Source organism: Miniopterus natalensis, chromosome 7, assembly GCF_054644295.1.
Source record: "Miniopterus natalensis isolate mMinNat1 chromosome 7, mMinNat1.hap1, whole genome shotgun sequence".
Lineage (NCBI taxonomy): Eukaryota > Metazoa > Chordata > Mammalia > Chiroptera > Miniopteridae > Miniopterus > Miniopterus natalensis.
This window is the reverse complement of record NC_142087.1, coordinates 12,944,461-12,968,127: the sequence shown is the minus strand read 5'-3', so window position 1 is coordinate 12,968,127 and position 23,667 is coordinate 12,944,461. Positions and strand designations below refer to the sequence as shown.

Sequence of the window (23,667 nt, the reverse complement as noted above, 5' to 3'; positions counted from 1 at the left end):
TTTGTCGAAGATCACTTTGAAAAGGTGGAGGCAGGATGCAAACCTGGGAAGTCCTCTCCACATGCCTTTGTCATAAACAACTTAGAAATTCCTCTTCCGATTCTCGTGACAAGTCTTCCTGGCTCTCCTCTTCCTCGGCATGGTATCTTTTGCTGACTGTTCCTCTTAAGCCAGCACCTCTCTACCTTCTCTAATTTTTCTGTACGCCTACCAGGCTGACCAGACCCGTGGCTTCACACTCCAGACTCATGCCTCCACCATTTCTACCTCTAGCCTAGTCCTTCCCAGGAGTACCAGGATGTGTATACAGGTGCTTCACCTCATCGCTTCCCTTGGGTGTCCATCGCTGCCCACCCTGTTGCTCATGTCGGCATCTTCCACTCCTCTCTAATTGTAAGTCATGGTAATTTTTCCATGGTATGTCTTGGCTCTAACCCGTTTTCATCCCACTGCCTTAGGTTAGGCCCTTTTATCTCTTACTTGGACTTCGGCAGTAACCTAACTACTCTCCCTTCCTCTTACCTCCTATCAGTCTTCCCTCTTTACCACTGTCAGTTATTCACTGCCCAGTGGGTAAATTCCAGACCCCTTAGCATGGCATATAAAGTCTCCAGGATCTAACTCCTTCCTTTTCTCTCTAGCACACCTCCCCTCCTCTCCCCTCCCCCAGACTGGCTTCTGAACCTTTACTCATGCTGTTGCCTCTACCCAGAATGCTTTGTCTTCTCCCACTAGCTAACCCTCATTATCAGTCCCAAAGTCCCCTTTGCAGACACCTTCCTGGCCTGAGTTAACAGTGGCATCTCCTATGTGCCATTTCTATCACACCTTTTACCAGCTTTTATTTATATATATTTATGTATTTATTTATGTATTTATTTATTTTCAAATATATTTTTATTGCTTTCAGAGAGCGGAAGGGAGATGGATAGAAACATCAATGATGAGAATCATTGATCGGCTGCCTCCTGCATGCAATCCGGGCATGTGCCCTGACCAGGAATCGAACCATGATCTCCTGGATCATAGGTTGATGCTCAACCTCTGAGCCATGCCAGTTGGGCCCAGATTATATTTACAATTGATTTCTCCTTTTCACTAGTTCCTGAGGGCAGGGGACTGCCTTTTGCTGCAGGCATTCAGGTAATACTCTTGAACAGATGGCCCTGAGCGGCAACATTGCAGAGGCAGAGCAGAGGCTCTGGAACCCAGATGCCAGGGACTGCATCCTGGTTCCCCACTTATCTCTGTGACCGCCTTGGGCAACTTGCTTATCCTCTGAATTTCCTTTTCTTATCTGTAAAATGGATATAATAGTATACTTACCTCAGGGTTGCTGTGCTGTTTAAATATATGTATAAGCACCTAGAACAGGTCCTAGCACAAAGTAGGGACTTTGATGGTGCTAACCACTTATGTAAATGATTATTTAAGAATAGCCCAAGTTCGGGTCACATGAGTCATCTGTCATAGTACATTGGTATATCTGGGACTGAAAAATGAAGCAGTCATAATTCTGAGGCCAAAATGGTTGATACTGAAGCTGTTGCCCAATATGATATTATTAGGTTTGGCCAATTTCCTATATAATATTTTGGCTTTGATTTGGTTTCTGGCTCATTTAAAAGTGCATAAAAATCTGCAGCTCATAATTTTAAATGATGTCCATTAAAATGGTGTTTAATATGAAGAATATCTATTAATACTTATCCCTTAGAACAGCTGGTCCTCCAATGGCTTCAGATGTGTTAATAAGACAAAAGCCAAGCTTAAAACAAGGGGCAATGATTAAAAGGGTTCAGGAAAATCTCAGTCTCAGGGAAGGTTTGAAAGGACAGGGGCCATGGCAGCTACAGGAGACCCAGCAGGTGTTTGGTCCTTTCTTCTCTCGAGCACCACCATCAATGTGACAAAGCTCCAAGCACTATGCCTCTGTTGCAATCCTTGGGAGAATTTGATGTCTCTATTGGCAAGGATGGCAGGGTTTATCAGGATTACTCTGAGACAGACAACCGTGTATGAGAATACAGGATATAATCAATGGCAGAGGGAGACTTACTCCAGACTGTTGTTCATCCTCTTAATTAAAAAAAGAACACCAAGGCCCAACTTCTAAAAACACATCACAAAATCTAAAATGTGAAACCTTTGTATTGCCAGGGCAAAAGATCTGGATGGCAAAGGCCAGCTTACAACCGGGACCTCACACACCACAGTAGCACTTCCTCCAGGCTGTCCAGCCCAGCATTTTTAATGCACAATACTAATCCTGCAGATGTTTGGGGCAGAGGGGGCTACAAAAGTCTGCATATTCTATGCTTTCAAATATTAGAACACCTACAACTTGCTAGGCACCGCTTATTCTCAGTATTGTATTCTCAGTGCTAATGTTATAGTGGGCAGGATGATGTTGTTTTACATGCAGTGGGCAGGGACCTCTAAAGTGTGGGAGTGAGCCAGGAAGACATCTTGGGACAAGCTTAAGCTTTTCTGTAGGTGGGGTTGGATATGGAATCAAAGCATTTTCTCAAGACGAGATAATCACATGTTTATGTGCTCATGAAAGTGGACACCAGCATACTAAAACTTAGGCAGTCGTGGAACTTGTTCATCTAGTCTCAAACTTTACCATGGAACCCCTTTCTCTTCCCCTTACAATTAGGAATATTCAGCAGTTTCCTGACAGTTTGGAAATAGTAGCCTCGTTTTTCTCACAACCAAGACATGACCAGGAACCCGCAAATGCCTTTGCTTTGTTACTCTACAGAAAGTTCCCCTCCAGCTGAGCTGTGGGTGGTGTGAGATGGCAGGCAGAAGAGAGGCTAACGTTACCATGAATGGGCAACCCACCATTTTGAATGAGTTCATTAGAGTCAATCCAATTTAATTAATACTTCAACTGGGCTATCTTAAAGGGTCAGGATCAGTCCAGAGAATCTGTTTTGAGAATGAAGTTAACGATGGGTTGAAATTGCCAACATAACTGCCAACCTGTCACCAAACTATAGTCCCGTGTCTTCCCCTAAGGGGTCCCATTGAATGAAAACACATACACACATAAGTAAGGGCGCACTCATTACACAAGAGGAACTGATCCTGGCTTTATTCACTCAGTAACGTCCGACACGGAACCGCGCAGGCGCAGGCGCAGACACAAAAGGGAGATGGCATTATAAACAGCAGTTGAGTTCAGGGCAGTGGTGGCAGCTCCGCCAGTGTGAAGGGATGCTCTGCTCCCTCCACCACTTTAAGGCCAAAGTGTTTTACAACACTTGGCTTGTACTTTAAGAGTCACAGTGATTAAAAACAACATGGTCAAGACATTCAGGGCTAAGTGACTGGCTGCTTCTGAGCCGCTTAGGATTAGTCTTGCATCAAGAAAGTCGGAGCAGCATTATGCCCTTATCCTTGGCAAGTGCGTGCAAAGCAGATCACAGCAGACACACAAGATGACCTTCCCCCCATGCTCAATGGAGAAATACCCTTCCAGCCAAATCCTCAGAAGGCAGAACTAGAGGCACCAGAAGCACCACACATAGGCAGCATCACCTCTTTCAAAAGATACTTTAATACAGAAAATAGAAAAGCATTTGTGGTGGGTCTTTTCAAACCCGGAACACAAGTTGGAGAAGAAAAAGAAAAACTTCCTCTTGTATCAAGGTTTAGACTCAGAAGAGTTCTCTGTACTGCACATGCCACATCTCTTACTCACCAACAGATGCACAACTAGGGTTTTTCTTAGTGAGCCAATTATGAGACACACTTCAAGGCCGTTTCTAAGACTCTCTTAGTGGCCAATAAGAAAGAAAATTCAAAGGAGGAAGGGTACCTAGCACCTTGTATTCCCCCTCATGGTGACAGCTAGAGGACTTGGCAGTGAGGTAGTAGCAACAGTCCTCACATGAATTCATATCTGTGTAATCGTTCCCTGGACACTGAAAATGGGCTGTCCTCCCAGATCTCATGCTCCAACCACCCTCTCATGGGAAGCTGTGTCTACTTTACGTATCTCAGGAGAAGCTGAGAGGAAAATGGCTGTCCAGCTGAGGCTGCTGCCTATGTCCAGTTTCTTAGGACAAGAATGCAGAAACCTCGCCAGAGCCCAGGCACAAACTGTTTTTGCTGAATTCATTAAGCACAATTTTTATACAAAAGAAAACTGAAGGACAAACCAAATTGAAAGAATCACTGTTATAATAACTTTAATTTATCTTGCATTTTACAGAAGTCTATGAACGATTTTAAAAAAGCACCGCCTTACCCCCTCATGTTTCTCTGACAGTTGTTAAAGTAGGCAATGAGTATGTCAACAGCTTGAGCATCGGCATCTTGCAAGGATTTCAGGTCAACCAGCCATACACCAAAGAGCTTGGCAGCTTTTCTATCTTGTTTTTAATACAATGGTACATCCACTCTGATGGTAAACCCGTCCAGCCAATTTCCACAACACACTTTGCAAAATCAGTGGTGATTAGCAAATTAGTTAGCTTTGGCACGGAGCTGTGCTCGCTTGCCCGTGACAGCCTGGAAGCCGGTTTTGATACTGGCAACAGAGCATCGAGAATGACAAGTTTCACACTGTAAGAAATAGAGTCGGGTGTCCTTTTGCAGGATTGTGTCAGGTGACCGGCATGTGTGACAGGTGACATATTCCTCTGCAGGAAAAGCAACATACAGAATTAACTGGTGGCCACAGAGATGGCAGAGGTTTCCTCCCTCTGAAACACTTCTACACTGAACTCCACAAGCGCAGGCTGGCACCCAGACCAAGGAAGCTTAGCTAAACTTATTAGTAAGTTTATAGCTACACTAGGGTAAGAAAACACACACTGTCTGCTGTGATGCTTCAGGTACTAAACCATGGGTTGAAAAAAAGACTCCAAATGTGCAAGGAAGCAGGAAGGCTTGCCAGATTCCTACTCCTGGTTCTTCTACAGGAGAGCCACTCAGAAAGACCTTACTAGCTTTCCTAGGTAGGTGGGAAGAGACCTGTCAATTTTAAGTGATGAGGAAGATAAATGCAGACCAGGCCTGAATGCGGATATCTCTGGCTTGGCCTTCAGCCTATAAGCAACCAGCAGCCTTGACTGGCTGGACCTTCTTAGGAAATCGGAACCCTTCTCCTTGCACCCCCAAACGGCCACCAAGAGCCCACCTTTCTGCTCCACCTTCCCATCCCTATCATCTTCCTTCACCCTTTTAGGCCAGCCTTTCCAGCGCCATTAACCACCAGTGACTCTCCCCAAAATAATACAGCCTGATGAGAACATTTCAGAGTGATGTACTAAGATTAAATTATACACTTACTGATATATCTTCTCAAAACATTTTCTATCTGTTTCTGTTGGAATCTTCCTTTGATTACAAGTTGGTTATTACCATCTATAGAACCACTATGAAAGAAAACAAAAATATCATTATTGCTTTATCCTGTAAGGAACCAAATTCCAGGACCTTTACAGTCAATGAATTTAAAATATATCCAATGGCATAAGTTCTATAAGTGGTGCTATTGTACCTGGTTCCTCAAAAATTATTTTTAATTAAGTAGTTGGTACCTGATGACCTACCCATATTTCCTAACAATCCAATTTCAACCAATTAAGTCTCCAGCAACAAATCAGATTTATAGTTGATTTTAAGTCTAAAACAAATTGATTCCTTAACTGTGTGTGATGGCTCATTCATTCAACAAGGAAAAACACTTTTACTGAATGCATACCATATGCAAAAGTAGGACCTATCTTTAAAAATTCTAAGCACCAAATACATATATTGTCATACAGAGTTGATGAAAATGTCCTAAAATAGATTGTGGTGGTATTCAATTAATCATGTGAACAATGAATTGTATTTTTTTTAAAAAAAAAGTCTTTATTGATTTCAGAGAGAGGAAGGGAGAAACATCAGTGATGCAAGTCATTGATCAGCTACCTCCTGCACGCCCCCCATGGGATTGAGCCCACAACCCGGGTATGTGCCCTGACCGGAAACTGAACTACGTCCTAGATCATAGGTCAATGCTCAACTGCTGAGCCACACTGGCCGGGCAAATTGTACATTTAAATGTGTGAAATGTATCTCTATAAAACTGTTAATCTCCCCTCCCAACCCCTGCCAAGTACAGTTGAAGTCACAGGCTACATATTGTCAATGGTGCTTAAAGGGAAACTTTTTGAAAAGAAGCTGATGACAAGCACTTTGAGAGAGCAAAGCTCTAAGCTAGACATATTTTGTTAAAAATTACAAATCACAAAGTGAAACAACAAAATTCAGCCAGGTAGCATTAAATTTCTATTTGTTCCACATCTCTATAAAAATGACTTTTGCGCCCTGGCCAGTGTGGCTCAGTTGGTTGAGCATCATCCTATGCACCAAGAGGTCGCTAGTTCAATTCCCGGTCAAGGGCACATGCCCAGATTGCAGGCTCGATCCCCAATGGGAAGGGCGCGCAGAAGGCAGGAGATAAGATGTCTCGCTCTCACCAACGTTTCTCTCTCTTTCTCTATAAAATTTTTTTTAAATTTCTTTTAAAAGAATCTCTCCTGTGATTCTCCTTTAACTATAAAGGTTTATTATTATCCTCCATGGACTGGAACCCTTAATCTCCAGATTATACTGATATTTCAATGCTTGCTGTAGGAAATTTTTTTAATTTACTGTCAAAAGAAATTGAATTTTTTCAACAACCCTATATTAAGCCCAATGACCTTAATTTAAGTTCACCGGTTCACAACTTGTTATAATTTACCCTACATCTTCAAAATCTAAATTATTCTGAGTAGGAAAAACACTGCTTTTACTCTTTCATTAGAGTAACTCTTTCAAGTTAAAAATAAGCAATGATTATATAATTTACATTTAAAACACAATTCTTTTGTAACAGAGCCTACAAATCTACCATTAGTCAAGTAAATTACTCCTTAACCCCACAGCAAGTGTGACCAATTCCAACAAACTGAGTTTCAAGAGGAGGAAGAGAGCAGAACACCTTAGTTATCTCTGTACGGCCAGCAACGCACAGGATTAAGTCTTTTTAAGAGCTCAAGTTCCTGAAACAGGTAGACCTGAGTTTGTATGTTGACTATGTCATTAACTAATTATGTGACCAACTACAACTTCACTGAACCTGTTTCCAAATCTTTAAGATGGGATAATATTAGTTTCTACTAACAGTTAATGCAACTGTTTTAAGGACTGAAATGGCACCCAAGGCTCTCAATATGTGTTACTCATCATTATTATGCCCTGAATCTACCTATTTTTAACGAGAAAGTTGGCTTCCTAGCACTTAATGGTCAACTCCATGGGATCCTAGCCCTTCTGAATGGGGGTGCCTTCGAAAGGTGAGCCCTTAAGACAGGGAAGTAACTCATTATGGATCCCTGTTTCAATGTTTCTCCTGTGCCACTCATCAATATGTAAGCTGTATTTCATCAATAGCCTATTAACAATTTAGAAAATAAATTCTGACCTAACAAAATGACTTCCTCTAAAATCTCGTATTTGCTCCATAAAGATCTAAGAATGCAATTCATGACAGGAAACTAAGCACAGCATTGTCATGATCCTCATTTTGGTATGCCAGCAGGCCTGGTCAGATGAGTCACTGTTAACTCAGTTCCCTATTCCCAAGCCCCCAAGCTCTCCCATAGAAATGAACTGACTTTGCTCTGATAATCAAGTGAATGTTTTTCTTTCTTTTTTTTAAAAATCCTCACCCAAGGTATGTTTTTCTTGCTGTTTTTTAACTGATTTTAAAGAGAGAAACATTGATCAGTTGCCTCCTATACCCGCCCCAACTGGGGACTGAGCCCACAACCTTTAGGTGCACAGGACAATGCTCCAACCAACTGAGCCACCAGGCCAGGGTGGTGAATGATTTTTTTCCTAAGTGTGTTATATCCTTTTCAAATTAAGAAAAGTCCTTATGAAATGTTCAGTAATACTGTATGTAACTATGTATAAATGTGAATATAGTTCCTTACCTTGTACCCAATTCAGCCAATAAAAATGCAAGGAGATGTTTGGGCTGACGATGTAATCTAAAAAGAAAGTGGAATATATAAACCATCCTCCATGGAAATATAACCAAACTTCTAAAAAACCAACCTGTTCACGGTTTTAATTTGTGACTACTCTGCTATTAGGTGAACTTTAGTGCACATTTCATCAAACTCTGAAATAAAAAGATACATTTTAAAGCCCAGACATTACATTATTTATAAATAGTGTACATATGAGTAAATGTCTAAAAACATGGACAAGAAAGGTAAACAACTTTATAAGATAACATCTTTTTCTGGAAAGGAAGATGAAAGAGATACAAGGTGGCTTGAATTGTAACTGTAAAACCCTCTTTTAAAGAAGTAAAACGATCTGAAGCAAATGTGTCAAAAGGTCAAATACACCAAAACTAGGCAACAGGATTCCTGAATTTTTTTTTATGCTAATCCCCATATTTTTCTTGTTGGAAAATTTCAATTTTAAAAAATGGAACAATATATGGAGAAGCATTTCATGGTAGCGTAATAGTAGAAAAACTGAAAACAGCTTAAATATTCACCAACTGGGGAATGGTTAAATAAATTAGGTCACATCCATTCTATCCTGCTTTTAGAACATAAGAGGTCTCCATATACCAAAAAAAAAAAAAGTATCCATATAAAATGAAAAAAAGCAAATACAGAGCAATGCCATTCAATACTTTCACTTTTTAACTGTACTCACTTGGCACTGTTTGAACTTGTTCTAGTAACCAGGTACTAGTATTACAATTTTAAAGACAGTTATTTTTCCCCCCGCAAAATGTAATGAGTGAGGGTTGGTGAAAATATAAATAGGTAAGCTCCTGCATTGCTAGTGGGAGTATAAATTGGTAAAAGCTTGTTGGAAAACAATTTACCAATGTTTGCCACAAAAATATCCATTCCTTTTGACTAAGCAATTCCATCTTGGGACTTTTTGCCCTAAGGCTCTATTTTGAATCACTGGCAAGGATGTTGCCTGAAGCTTTGCCTTTGAAATGAAAACCTGGGAGCAACCATGTCTAACTAAAAAACTGTTAGAATGTTGTGTAGCTACTAAAAACATTTATGAAGACCATGAACGTAAATAAAAGTTTCATGATATATTAAGAGAAAAATAGGTTAAAAAACAGTATACCATTTATTTTAAAATATATGCATAAAACTAGCTAAACATAAAAATGTTAAATTATGATTATCTCTTAATGGTAGACTTACAAATGGCTTTTCATTTTCTTCAGCATGTCTCTATTTTCTAATTTTTCTATGAGCATTGTCATGAAAAAAGTCTAAAATCTTTTAAGTAATGCCTATAAGCAATGAAAACAAGTGGTTATCTCTGGGTGATGGCATTTTTAGTGATTATTTTCTTTTTTGTTTACCAGTTTACCCTTTTATTTGCAACAAGCAGATGTCACTTACGAAACTTAAGAACAAACAGTAGATAAGGTCTGTTGTCCTAGGGAACCTGCCAAAAAACAGTTGTAGGTGAGGTGCTAAGAAGAGCTAGGCCCAGACAGTGAGTGACCTTGGGGTGAAAGAAGCATGGAATGTGATGGTAATTAAGAAAGCTATGTCTTGACAATGACCATCCAAGGAAGAGGCACACCAAATTTAGCTGCTTTCCCAGAGCTCACGTGCTTGGCAGGCCCATTCCAGCCTCAAAAGCTTTTCTACCACCCTGGGGTGCCCAGGCTCCTGTCTGAGGACTACATTTAGCTTTCTCACTCTTCATTCCATCTGGTTAGAATCCACTCTCAGGCATTAGCATGAGCTGGCTTCTCTCACCGCTGGATGTCTGATAATACAAGCCCTGACACCTGTAAGTAGAAAGAACTGATAGACTTGAACTCTGACCTCCCTCAAACCAACTTTGACAGCTGTGCATTCTCTTTCTACCTGCAATTAAATCCTCAATAAGAACCTTTAACATAAATGCCACTGAAAATCTGGAATTTGGAATGGAGATTCTCCATTAACCAACTTACAGTTTACAGATATCTGTAAAGTTGACAAAAGAAGTTTTCTTGGTTCCTACTCGGACGACTTGTGGAGGTTTCATGACAAATTTCCTTTTCTCTCCAGCAACCATATCTGGATTCTTTTCCCTCATGATGTTGAACACTCGATTCAGTAGCTACAGAGATGAAGTGGTATTCATGTACATTCTTATTAGCAGGGGTATACTTGAATCTTTGCTTTACCTTTAAGCAGAGCACACTTTACTTTTTACTAAATATACACACACATCACTATGTGTTCTGGGAGCTCCTTGAGAGCAGGACTCAATTCTCAACTAGGATCTGGTCTATTATGAATGCTCAGCAATTCCTTGTTGAAAGTTAATGAATGAACAAACGCCTACTAATTCTGCTGATTTTATGGGAAAGTATATGATACAATCATAAAGTACGGTTCAAGAAAGCCCACATAACTCCAGGCTATCCTGGCTCCAAATCAGCCTCTTCCTCTCCCCATGGCTCCCTCCTCTCACTCCAGGGGCTCCATCTCCATGTCCTTCGAAGTTCACAGACTCAGATGGGAACAGTGAGTACCATGATAACTGCCATACTGACTGCCCTATATGAGGGCATCAGGCAATGCTGTGCACTTGCTGTGTAACCTTTCTGAGTTGGCTTCACTATCAATCTGAAGTTCAATGGCCCTTCCAATTCAAGGAACATATATTTTGCTTTTGCTTTTCTTTGAGTTCTAGTGAATAGCTTAGCCCCCTTCCGCAATAGACCTTGTCTTACCTCCTCGTATGTGTAGTCTCTTTCGGAGCCTGCCCATGCAGGGCCTGTCTGGTTACTGAATGAGATACCATCATCCTTTTTGCTGTCTTCATCTTCTAAAGCTACAGATAACAAAAAGGAAGAATAAGGGCAGAGGCCGAGCTAGAGAGGTGAAAGCTTCAGAAGCATGTGCCTTCCCTCCTAGAGCTGCATTCACAACAGCCTCAAGCATAAAGGCAGCAAGTTTCACAACCACCTGATTCCTTAAGGACGAGCACTTTCATAAACAACCCTTAATAGAGACCTCTCTAGTTCGGCACTTGTGATAACACAGACACACCTGTTTCTTTGATTTAACAAACAAGATAAAATAATGCACTGGGATAATTAAAAGAAAAGACATCCAATTGTTTAAGCACTTAAGAAACATTCACATCCATAAAAACCCATCTGCTGACTATAGTGAAGTTTTTTAAAGACCCTATGGCACTTAGAAACTAATAAAATAGCCCTTTTAACATAACAAAAATTTTTTAGCATTATAAATTCAGTTACAGTAATTTCCCCAATCACCTGAATCTGCATGATTAATAAAAATCACAATTGTCGAATTCTATCCCCATGAAATCTTTAACTGTCATCAAGTTAAATACTGTTTCTTTTTAGCTTCCATATCAGGAGGAAATAGGGCCAAGAAAAAAAAAAGGAGCCCACCTATCAAAGAGATTAGGCCAAAGGCCTGAGAATCAGGCCCCCAATATTACCTTCGTCTTTCTCTAGAATTTCATCCTCATCTGGGAACTTGACGTTTTTCTTTTTCTTCTTTTTATTGCCAAGCATAATGTCAAGGTCATCCTCTGGTTCAGCTGGTTCTTGAACATCACTTTCAATCTTAAGATCCTAAGAAAATTAAGATATGAGTTTTAATATTTTGATACTAGGACTTGAAAAAAAATGACATCCTTTTAGAGGGGGAAAAACTTAATATTCAAAATTTAAGTTACATATAAGAAATGTCTCACAGGTGAGCCAAATGGCTCAGCAAGTCCATGCCATTTACACTGGAAATTTAAGATAGTTCTGTGGGATCTTTTCCTTCACCAGCTTTGGGATCTTAAAGTTATTGTCTGTTTCCAAACCAGGCCTCTGTAAGAACCACCTGGTAAACTTTTAAAAGATTCTTAAATCTTTTGACTGACAATCTTTAGCAGGAACAAGGGTCAGGAGTATTTTCAAGAAGTTCCTAAGTATTCTGATGTAATCAGTGGGAGGGTTTTTTCCTCCTGACACCGAATACACGGTGTTTTTCCACACCAATTCTTCAACTCTCCGACAGTAACTGGGTGACCTATAATTCATTTCAATTCTGAAACTACCTGTAGTTAGTGACAGACTCTACAGGTCTAAGGGCTCAGTCTCATAAGACTGTCCTCACTTCAGAAGCCAGTATTGGATCCCTAGGTTACCCACACATATATCTGACTTGGCTACAGATTCAGAGGTTTCCACAACCCCTTCCCCCCAAAGTTCAATAATTTGCTAGAATGACCCAGAAATCAGGAAAGTACTTAACTATTACCAGTTTGTTATAAAGGATTCAATGCAGGAACAACAGAATGGAAGAGATGAACAGGGACGAAGGGCTGGTGCTGAACTTTCATGCCCCCTCCAGGTACACCACTCTCCCAACACCATGATTTGTTCACCAGCCCTGAAGTTCTCCAAACCCCAACATTTAGGAGTTTTTTATGGAGGCTTCATCATGCAGGCATGACTGATTAAATCACTGACTACTGGTGACTGAACTCAATCTCCAACCCCTTTCCCCAGGGAAAGGGTGGAGGTTAAGGGGTGAGGGTCTATGAATTCCAATAATCTAATCATGGCTTAATCTTTCTGACTACCAGCCCCTATCCTGAAGCTATTCAGGAGCTCCCAGCCACCAGTCATCTCAAAGGACACTTTTATCATTCCAGATATTGCAAGGGTTTTATTAGCTGTGTGTCAGGAACCAGAGACAAAGACTAAATATTTTTTATTATACCAAAGTCAAGCCTTGCAACCAGACTGTGAAAAGGTATTTGATCATCACTTTGATAGATGACATCATGAAAGAGAAGAAAGGCAGAACCCATGAAGAATTAGGATATGATGAATGGATGGAGACAAGGTAAAGGTTGATCCCAAGATTAGTTGCTATAGTCATAGATGTAAACAGGGCATATCACACAGCCCAGAAATGAATCATAAACCCCCAACAGCAGAAAGGGCCAGTCTCAGTCTCATCTTCTAATCTCTTCCTCCTTTCACCAACTTATCCAGCTCCCTACCCTGAAATGTGCTGTCAACATTACCTACCAATATCTAATTTTGTGTGCCTACATACTGACAATGGCTATAGTAATTTCGGAAATCTTATCAGCAGAAAAGTTTAAATAACTGGGAGTAAATGAAGTTCAGCTCTGATATCCCATATCCAGCCGTGTAGTCTTAGTGCCACATTTGGCCATTAAAACCAATCAGCCCATGTGTATTAGCTAGATAACACATAAACAAGAAACCAGTTATTAACCTAGTCTCTAAGATGACAGTCAATAAATGAGAAACTCAGCTATGCCAAATATAAATTAGCACACACCAGCCAGCTTTCTAGTTCTACACTATTTATTTTATCTCACTAAGATCTACTTCCAAACTGAGGTTAAGTCGCTCCTGGTGAAAGGCAGAGAATAGCAGTATTTTTCAAGCTTTTTCAAAAGCCCTGTGGTCTGAAAATTCAGACAGGAGATAAACCCAAGATACTTAAATAACACTTCAGCTTCAAGTTAATGTCCTACCTGATAAGGATATTTGTAACCTCTTCTGTTATGACTTCGATAGCAGAGAAAAAAGTATTCAATCACTTAGTAAGAGTGGACAGAATTTATATAAGTGACTCTTCAGGACAAAAGCTGATTTTGCTCAGTGGTTAGAGTGTCAGCCAAAAAAACCTTGTTAACCAAGATTTTCTGTGGCACATCTCTGATGTGTCACTTTGTTACTCAGGATATTTAAGTATCACTTGTTCAGTATAATTTGAGCATTTCTTTCTCAATTTCCCTACAATAGTAGGAAGAGAAGAGAAGAGAATCCCCAAACAGGGAGAAAGTAAGGTAAATCCAGGCAAAATTGTCTTGTTCAAAATTATCCTGAAGACAGGAAAAATATCTTATTTCTTTCAGTACCTTAGCAATTAGTACACAATACCTAACAACTCAATGCACTCACCAATATACATTTGCTGAATTACCCAAGTCACCAAAATTGTGACCCTGTTTCCAAAATTCAGTGAATTACTATACAATATACATTTCCTCAACTCTTGCTCTTTCTCTGTGTATATATAAAATTGCTATTATCCTTGGTTTTACAAACAGATGGGTGAGCTCTGCTTAAGGTTCCTGGACAGGGTCTTTAAAATGGTAGCTCTAAGCAAGGGAAGAACAGGCTTTCAAGCTCATCCCTCCATCCAACCTATTCATCTACCTACCCACCCATCTATCTACTCATTCAAAAGAATTCTGAGTTATTAAGACAACGTACAAGATCAGAGAACTCCATAAAAACAGCCCGAGTGCTCTGGTTCTCCTATAGGCCATAATATCATCAGCCACCAACCACAGAGGTACACACAAATTCTTTGCTGCTCAGAGGTACACATAAATTTGTATATCTTCAACATGCCATCAAAGTTTAACAGAGGAAACCATGAGAATATCTGCTTCACTTACTAAACTATCTCTCACTCAGCCAATCTCAATATAGTTAAGGACAAGGGGCAGCTTGTCATCTTTTTACAGGAGCACAATAAAATATATAAAACCTAAATTTACATTCCTTTAAATCATAATCCCTTAGACATAATGACCTTAACAGTGCTAATTAAGTACTTAACAAAAGCAAAGCTGGTAAGAGATGAGACAAAGAGGGAGAAACATCAGCCATTGAGCAATCTTTCAAGAGGTCAAATTTTACCTTCAACAAGAAAGCAATACTACCTTTACAGCTTCTTCCGCCTCATCAATATCAAATATCTTTTTTGTTTTTTTCTTCTTTTTCTTTTGATTAAAGAAGTTCAAGTCATCTAGATCATCAGAGGCATCTAAAAAGACATAATTGAGATTATCAATTAACCAACAGAAGACAAAGCATCCAACTATGAGCTAAACCAACAGTTCAGCTATTCATTAATTAAATCAACAGACTAGAGAGATCAGGTATTAACTAGCACCATGGACGGGTTCCTCCACAACTGCAAAGGTTATGGTTCTGAGACACACAATGGCAGGTCAACTCAAAGCTTTATAGGAAAAATCTCCCTAGGGAACCATGTTGAGAATATTTATGAATCTCGTATCATGCCTCATCAGGGTTTTAACACAATTGTTTTTTAATTTTAATTTTTTTTCTTCTTTAGCTTTATTGCTGAGAATATTACAGATGTCCCCTTTTTATCCCCATTGATTCCCTCCACCCCACATCCATCCCACCTCCAAGTTCTTTGATTAATCTCTCCCCTCCCATACACTGCTCCCCGCCTTCCCTCTGAGATCCCTCTCCCCACCCACACACCGCTCCCTGCCTTCCCTCTGAGATCCCTTAGTCTGTTCCATGCTTCTATGTCTCTAGATCCACTTTGTTCATCAATTTATTGTTTATTATATTCCACATATAAGTGAGATCATGTGGTACTTGTCTTTCTCTGACTGGCTTATTTCACTTAGCATAATACTTTCTAGTTCCCTCCATGCTGTGCCAAAGGATAAGAGATCCTTCCTCTTTACAGCTGCATAGTATTCCATGGTGTAAATGTGCCACAGCCTTTTTATCCACTCATCTACTGATGGGCACTTGGGCTGTTTCCAGATCTTAGCTATTGTAAATTGCGTTGCTATGAACATAGGGGTGCATAAGTTCTTTGTGATTGGTGTTTTAGGTTCCTTAGAATATATTCCTAGAAGTGGGATCACTGGGTCAAATGGCAGGTCAATTTTTAATCCTTCAAGGAAACTCCATACTGCTTTCCATAGTGGCTGCACCAGCCTGCATTCCCTTATACCCTGACTGGGAACTGAACCACAATCTCCTGGATCCTAGGTTGATGCTCAACCACTGAGCCACACCCGGCTGCGCTTAACACAATTTTTAAGGCTCTCCAGCTTCACCTCTCCACTTCTGCTTACCATCTCATCTCCCCTACATTAATCCCTGGTTCCAACCCAAATGAAGTACTTCCACTTCAGTGCAGTGCCTGCAGTCTCTCACCTCCAACCCTTGCCATGGACCCTCCCACATAGCTCTTACCTTCATCTCAAAGGATCCTGGTTAGTTACTTCCACCAAGAAGCCTTTTCTAAGCCTATCTATCCCGCCTTTTCCGCAACTGGGTGCCCCCCAGGTGCTTCAATAGTACCTTGCCACCCCAAAGGAGATACTTACCTAGCTGCCTACTAGATCCTAAGGGGATATGCCTTGTTCACCTAAATCCTAGTGCCTAGCTCTACATGTTATTAAATCAATCAACAAAAGGCCTTATAAAGTATTTCACATTCATTAAATGAGGCTACAATATGCGATAAATTTTTTCTACCATTACTGAGTCGTAATGGGTTCTGTTCAATAAATTTTCCATTTGTTCTGCCTTGTTGTACACTAAGAATATATTAGGATCCCTCTGCTATAAAGTTTTTTTCAAGAAGCTAGTTATGAATTAATTTTGTCTTATTACAAGAATGACTTACTTTCTAAGTTTGTTTTAAATATATACAAGATGCTTAGCACATGAGAGATGTTCAATGAATGTCAGTTCTATCGCCAGCAGTGTCTTATATTCAACAGACATTACGTTTACTGAATCATTTATTTCTAATAGTTAAATGGTATCTACATCAAAACTAATGCTGGTGTCTAAACTGAAACATTTAAAAAATAATTTTAATTTTTTCTATATATTTTCAGACTTGCTAAGACACAAAACTGCCTACCTTGGTCCTATTTCTTTCTGCCTTCATTCAACTACAACCACCATTAAAATACAAAGAGACCTGACAGGTTAGACTGGAAAAATCAGCCCTGGAATGACAAGGTTTTGTCACCTCTGCCACTTGTGGATTCAATGGGAATTTCCTTGGAACAAGTCTATCAGAAATTTGGCAAGGTCCAGTGCACAGAGACTGTTGATGGCCTCAACTTTCACTGGAATAGCCTTATCAGGCTGAGGGGTCAATGTATGCACAAAATCCAAAACCCAATGGAAGAGAACCAGGTGTTCCAGCAGAAGATTGGCTTTCACATCTACCACTCACCTTTTTTCCTACTGTCCTCTTCATCAGCTTCTACATCTTTGTCCTCGGTTGGCTCTGGCTCCACTTCTTTCGTTTCTGAGGGCTGAGTTTCTTCTGTCTGGGCATCCCCTTCCTCATCTAACATAAAAGGCTTCTTCTTCTTCTTTTTCTTCTTGCTCATAGTAGGATCAAAAATCATCTGTTTAAAAGACAATAAAAAAGGGACCAAGTGATTGTTTTCAATGATGCTCATGTTCCAAATATGCTGTATCCTCAAATGGTACTCTTAAAAGAGTATCTGATGCACTAAAATACCAAAAATAGGATTAAAAAAGTCCATCCGCCTTCCTTATACTAACATGAGGAAGGGGGGGTTCCTTAAACACGTGCACCTACCTTTCAATTTGTAAATTATCACAAGATACAGCAACTTGACTTTTAGTTTCATGAGCAAATGTGGGAACTTTATGATGATTTAATCATGGAATTTAGGGAAGGGGTCTTAACAATGACCTATGCTACACCTCTCACTTTGTGGATGAGAAACTAATACCTAGACAGGTTATACATGTTTATTTAAGGATGGCAAGCTGGAGTCGCTACACTAGGAGACTTGACCTAGTAAAATAATTTTTTTTTAATTTTATCTTGAAGTTCAGACAAATCTTTAAGGAAATCCACCAGCAACTCTTCATATAGCAAATCTGTATCTGAGTAAGAGAGACTTCTATACAACCTTTTACTCTGTTTTTTGTTTTCTGGAACATTAAGAGTTTTAGTAGGTTATTTTTATCTGATGTCCACTGGAGAATAAGTGAAAAACTAACTTATAACTTGTTGTAGACTATCTGTTTGTACTGATTACTTGGGGAGAAATATAGTTATTTTAGACATAACAATTTAAACAACATATAGGGCAGATGCCAATACAGTGGAAAGAGTCAGGTCACTGAAATCAAACAGAATTGGATTCAAATACCAAGTATTTTTTTCTCTAAGCCCCTTACCAATTTTTGTCTAAATTCTACCATGCTTAAATTCAGCATTTTCCCCAATGAACTTCTGTGACAGTACAGTGAAGTGTCTGGGCACACAACTGACTAAATTCAAATCCTGCCTCTGGCTCTTACTTGTATTACTCCAGGTAAGTTCTTGCCCTCTCCATGCCTCATCTGTAAAATGGAGATCAGCAAAAGAACCAAAATCAAACCTCAAAAGGTTACTAGGATTAAATGAATAAATAAATATAAAACACTTGGCATAGTGACTGGCACAAAAGTACTCAAAGTTAGCAATTACCATAATTTATATAATGCTTTACAGTTCACAAAGCAGGGTATCTCTTGATCCCTACAACTAAAATTTCATCAACTCAGGGTGATCTAACTTCCAAGACATAACGAAACTCAAAAAAACTCCCCAAATTGATTCTAATTAACTTAAATTTCTTTATGTCCCAAGTACATTAAAGGAACTGAGCTACACTAAAACCAAACTATGGTCTGTAATAAGGTAGGGATCTGCAATACATTCTGGAAATTGATACAGCCTCATTTCAAAGTTATCCTCTCAGATCTTAATAAGAACCTAACTGTATAAATGACTAATTCTGAAATGCAGTCAGTCTGAAGAACTTAATTTGGCAAACTTAAAGAAGAGAATGGAAGAACCAGGAAGAAGGAATTCCCCACTGCTGACCTATTAAGCCACAGGTCATCCTACATGGAGTGTTGCTATCTGTTCCAAGGAGGTAGCTATAGTTCATCCATACTCCTCAGATATGGAGATTTGGCAAAAGGACAGACAACACTCCAGGTGCTGTAAGTCTGGTTATCTGGCAGGGCTTACAATTCATTTATTGCATTTTTTTCAAGTAGCAACTGCCCTGGAATATTAATTATCTTTTAACTATTACTCAGCAAGACAGGCCACATGGGAGGGATCCTGAAATCAGAAGAGGACAGCCTCACAACTGTCTTATCCTCTGAAAAACATTTGTATTTAGGCCTACAGGTTAACAGTTTGGTGATAGCCTTGTAAAAATATAAAACATGCAGGAATTACACACTGAAATAATTTACATCTCTTTTAATTATGTCTCTGGATACTTAAGACATACACTCGTCACCTCATTTTATTCACACCACCGCTCATAGAGTTAAAAACAAGGAAACCAGGGATCCTAAAGCAGTCCTATCCCAAACCACAATGCCCTGTCAGTCTTGACTAAAAAAATGCTCTTTTTAAGACTTTCATATATGACAACAAATTATCATGTTCCAAATGTCTTGTTTATGACCCGTGTTTGAATTTGAGAAGCAAACAGTGCCTAGAGAAGCAAGGACAGAACAAATGCCAAGTGTTGCCATCTCTGGGTGATAGGGTTCTAGGAGATTTTTATTTCTCTTTGTATTCTTCTGTATTTTGTACACTTAGTACAACACACATTCTACTTTTTAATCAGAAATTTCTTTAGCTTCAAGCTTCTTTCGTAAACCAAATTACCGTGTTGTGTGAAAACCCAATGTTTTGACACCTAATGAACGGGGTCTAGTAATAAGCAATCATCTTAACTACTGCCAGCACTTTACAGATTAGAGGATTTTTCCTTACTGGGTAGCACCCATATTTCTAGAATACAGCTTTTTAAAGGTCTTGGTTCCTGCCCTGCCGGTATGGCTCAGTGGTTGAGCATCAACCTATGATCCAGGAGAGACAGGTTAGATCCAGGTCAGGGCACATGCTTGGGTTTCAGGCTCAATCCCCAGTAGGGGTTGTGCAGGGGGCAGCTGATCAATGACTCTCTCTCTCCCTGCCTTCCTCTCTCTGAAATCAATAAAGATATGTTTTAAAAAACAAATACAAACATAAATAAAGGTCTTGGTTCCACTAGGTTAAAAGAGATTATGTTTTGGTGAGTTTTGGCTTAATTACCAGGTTTTAAAAAGTACGTACAGCCCTGGTCAGGAAGCTCTCAGTTAGAGCATCATCCTGATATGCCAAGGTGTGGATTTGTTCCCAGGTCAGGGCGCATACAAGAATCAACCAATGAATGCATAAATAAGTGGGACAACAAATCAATGTTTCGCTCTCTCTAAAAAAAAATAAAGTGTACAGTTTACTTTCATTACTTCCATGGATAGGTTTTCATTTGTCTGTATAGTCAGAAATTAAGGACTGGCCTAAGAATACTTACCTAGTCAACAATATTGGAGAAACCAGAACCTTCACATTCCTCCAGAGTAGAAGTCAAAGGCTGGTTTTTAGTGTCACTAACGTGCTGTGAGATCCTGGGCAAGTTAACCTTCCTGAGCCCTAGTTTCCTGTCTATAAAATGAAGTTCAACTGGTAGACCTAAAAAGTGCCAAGCTACTTAATACTTTATTGGCTTCCAAAAGTTCTCTACTGGAATGCTGGTTCTGCCATATTCCACTTCCTTCCTGATCCCACTGCTAAAACTGAATCCTCCAGCCCCACAAATTTCTGTTGATGGCTTTCTACCTCCTGTAGAAACTGGTTGATCTCTCTTACATCCCCTATACCACTTGTGAGCACTTTACCATAGAAACCACACAAAAAATAGCATTCCACAGTACTTTGTACTACATAAGTGTAGTCTTTAAAGGTTATGAAGAGCTTAGAAAATGTATAGAAAAAACAAACGTGAAACACTGCCTCTTGCAACTTTTGAAATACAGTAGCTCAGAGCAATGTCTACCATGACCTCCAAGCAAGACCACCTACGTCCTTTAGACCCTCAGTTTCTCCTAAGAGAGCAAGAGCTTCCTACTCACCTAGATGGAGGAAATATTACATTGATCTGGAATTCTACTGGCTCAACCACTTACTATCTGATCACAGGCATGATACAACACTCTAAGCCTCAGTTTTTTCATCCATAAAATGGGCCTTAAGATAGTTTTTTCATACCTATCTTAGCAGATTGTTGTGGAAATCAAATGAGAGACTTGAGTCCCTTCCAGAATAAACCCAAATTCCTTAATTTGGTCTTCAAATTCCTCCATGAACTAGCCACTAACTACATTTCAAGAAATTAACTCTAACCAAACTGGAAAATACTCTACTTTCTGTGAACACACATACTTGCCTTCTTAACCACCTCCTTGCCCTGTGATCAGGCCTTTCCATTACACGAGGAAATGCTAAGGACCGTTCAGGGACTACCTCAGAAGCCAACACTCCGAAAAGCCTCACATTTTTCTTCTTCCTTCTCTCCAAGTCCGTATAGGCCATGCACTCGAATATTTACATAAGTGAATTATAAATTCAAGAGCCTTTTTTTGGTGGGGAGAGCTCGCCGGGAAGCGGTAGCTCTCCCCCCAGTGTTAGTAGATACCTACTGACACTTAAAATCCAATTTCATTTTAAGCCGTTTGATTTAACATGAACTGGCATAAATCTGGCCAAAAGGGACTTGAAGAAATTTGCTGAGGCACAAGCACGAGGGTAGAAAAAGACCCAGCCAGCTTCGCAGCCCTGACTTCCCGCTCCCGTCGCAGTGAACTCTGAAGGAAAACTCGGACTCCACCCTAAAACTTTCCGAGGTTCGACACTTTTTGAGGCTGAAGCGCCTTGACCTCTCGTCCTATCCTCCCCACCCCCTGATCTTTTTAAGAAATAATGCTCGAAATGAGAACGGCGGATGCCGGCCAGGACAGGCCAGCCTGCCAAAGTTTTTAACCAGGGCTACACCGCAGCTCAAGGAGGCTCCTCTCGGCACCTAGGATCCCAGCGAGGAGAGTTGGAGCTGCAGTGTCAAACCGAAAGGAATGCAGGGGTCGCCAGCCCCAATCTCGTTCAGTCGGGACATTAACCGGCACCCAAGCCCCATCCGGGGTGGACGACTCAATGTGCTCTCCATTCCGGAAACGCCGGCTTCAGCACCGCCGCCCTGAGGAGAGCGGGACGCGACCCAGCCCGCGACTCCGGAGTCCTCGCCAGCTCCACCGCTCCGGGCTGCCTAGGCCCGGCTGTCCCACATGGCGGCCGGCCGCTAGGCCGCACACCCGGTCTCCCACACGAGGATGGGTTCGGCTCCCAGCCTCAGTCCCCAGCCCTAACGCCAGGCTTAGGCCCTCACCTCGTCCCCGGACATGGCTGCGGCTCCAGAAGGCTCGGCACGGACGAGAAGTCGACGGGTCAACCCCAGGCCTCACCGGCAGCACAGATCTCACCGACACCTCTCCCACCACCGCACTAGGCTCTTGCATCAGCGAAAGGGAACAACACCCCGCCCTCCACTCCCAAGCGTTGGAAATGCGCCTGCGCAGAGCCCGTCAGTGCGCAAGCGCGCGGCGGAGCTGACCCAACGTGCTCCTTCTGGCGCGAGTTCCCCGGCGACGCCGCCTCTCGGGGCAAGCCGGGACCTGTAGTCCGCCTGGAGGAGGCGGGCCGCGCCACAGCGGCCGCCCAGACGCCCGTGCGCGTGCGTGACGTCTGAGGAAGCCGGCCGGGAAGATTCGGTTTTGCGAGCGCGGACTTTTACCTCAGCCTTACGCCGGTGGAGCGGCCGCGCTGCCCTGCCCTGCCCTGCCGTGTTTATCGAGCGAGTTCGGGACCGTTTCTCCCGGGTTAGGGCGGTGGGTAATACCGGCGCTCCGTAGTAGGAGCCAGCTGGGGCTTTCATTTTCCTGCTCTACCCGCGCCGCGCCTCTGTGGGGTGCTGTAGTGTTTCGGGAATTCTAACTTGGAGCCGGAGCTGGGGAGGGGAGAGGTTACTTCTTGGGAAATCGAAAGGAAGACAGGATTTCACCTCGGGAGGCCGGACTCCAAAAGCCTCCTCTCTGCAGACCAAAGTGAAAAGACGGAGCCTGAGGAAAAAGAGCCTGGCAAGAGGCAGGCGGTCGGGAAGCCCGAAACGCTGCTTTAGGAAGTCCGCTCGACGCTGTGGGCGCTTCCTGAATTCCCCTCGAGGCATAATAATAGCAGCTACCCTCTAGGTAGCTCTCACTTGGTCAGTGCCCTCCACCCAAATACCTCCGAGAACACCCCCGTAGTTGAACAAAGGTGGGCTTGTTTCATTGCTAGGAGGGGAGGCTGCATGAGGAACAGTGGGTAGCTCGTAGAGAGGGTGCTGGAAAGAATTTACGGAATTTGGGCTTGTGTTAAGTAATTTGGGGGAGGATTCAAGGACGCAGGCCTTCTCTCTGGATTGGATGCTATTAGGAGGGAAGTAGTTTTGTGATGGGGTATTTATTCTTAATCTATAAAGGGAGAGAGCGAAAGCTACCTTACGTAAGGCAGGGTGGGGGGATATTTGGTCCTTTGGTGTTTGGGACAGTTCTTTCTTGCTTGTATTCAGACATGATTAAGAGTGGTTTTGTTTTTGTCGTAATCTATCATGGTCACAAAGTGGCGTTGGCTGGTGGTGATGTCCTGTGAAGTTATGTTCAACAGGGCAGCTATCCTAGCGGATAGTGTCAGCCTAGCCCCCACTATTAGGGGCTGCTTTTCTCCTCACTGGGCTTCCTATTACCTAATTTGTGTTCTTTGCTTAAGGCCTCAAAACAACTGTGGGAGTCAATCCACGAATACTTAGTACTCTCCATTGGGTACTGGTCTC

General features: G+C 41.4%; 2 protein-coding genes across 2 annotated transcripts in view; one reads left to right on the top strand and one right to left on the bottom strand.

The window, feature by feature from the left end:
* Nucleotides 1-23,667, top strand: part of RALY (RALY heterogeneous nuclear ribonucleoprotein) — a 124,554-nt gene that overhangs the window by 82,417 nt on the left and 18,470 nt on the right. The window lies entirely within an intron of this gene.
* EIF2S2 (eukaryotic translation initiation factor 2 subunit beta) lies at nt 3,549-22,303 on the bottom strand. The gene is made up of 9 exons (XM_016200661.2): nt 22,186-22,303; nt 17,106-17,283; nt 14,800-14,903; nt 11,527-11,662; nt 10,784-10,884; nt 10,016-10,164; nt 7,989-8,045; nt 5,308-5,393; nt 3,549-4,655 (listed from the first exon to the last, which is right to left on the bottom strand). The coding sequence occupies exons 1-9, from the start codon at nt 22,198-22,200 to the stop codon at nt 4,480-4,482; spliced, it is 1,002 nt and encodes a 333-aa protein (XP_016056147.1). The 5' UTR covers nt 22,201-22,303; the 3' UTR covers nt 3,549-4,479.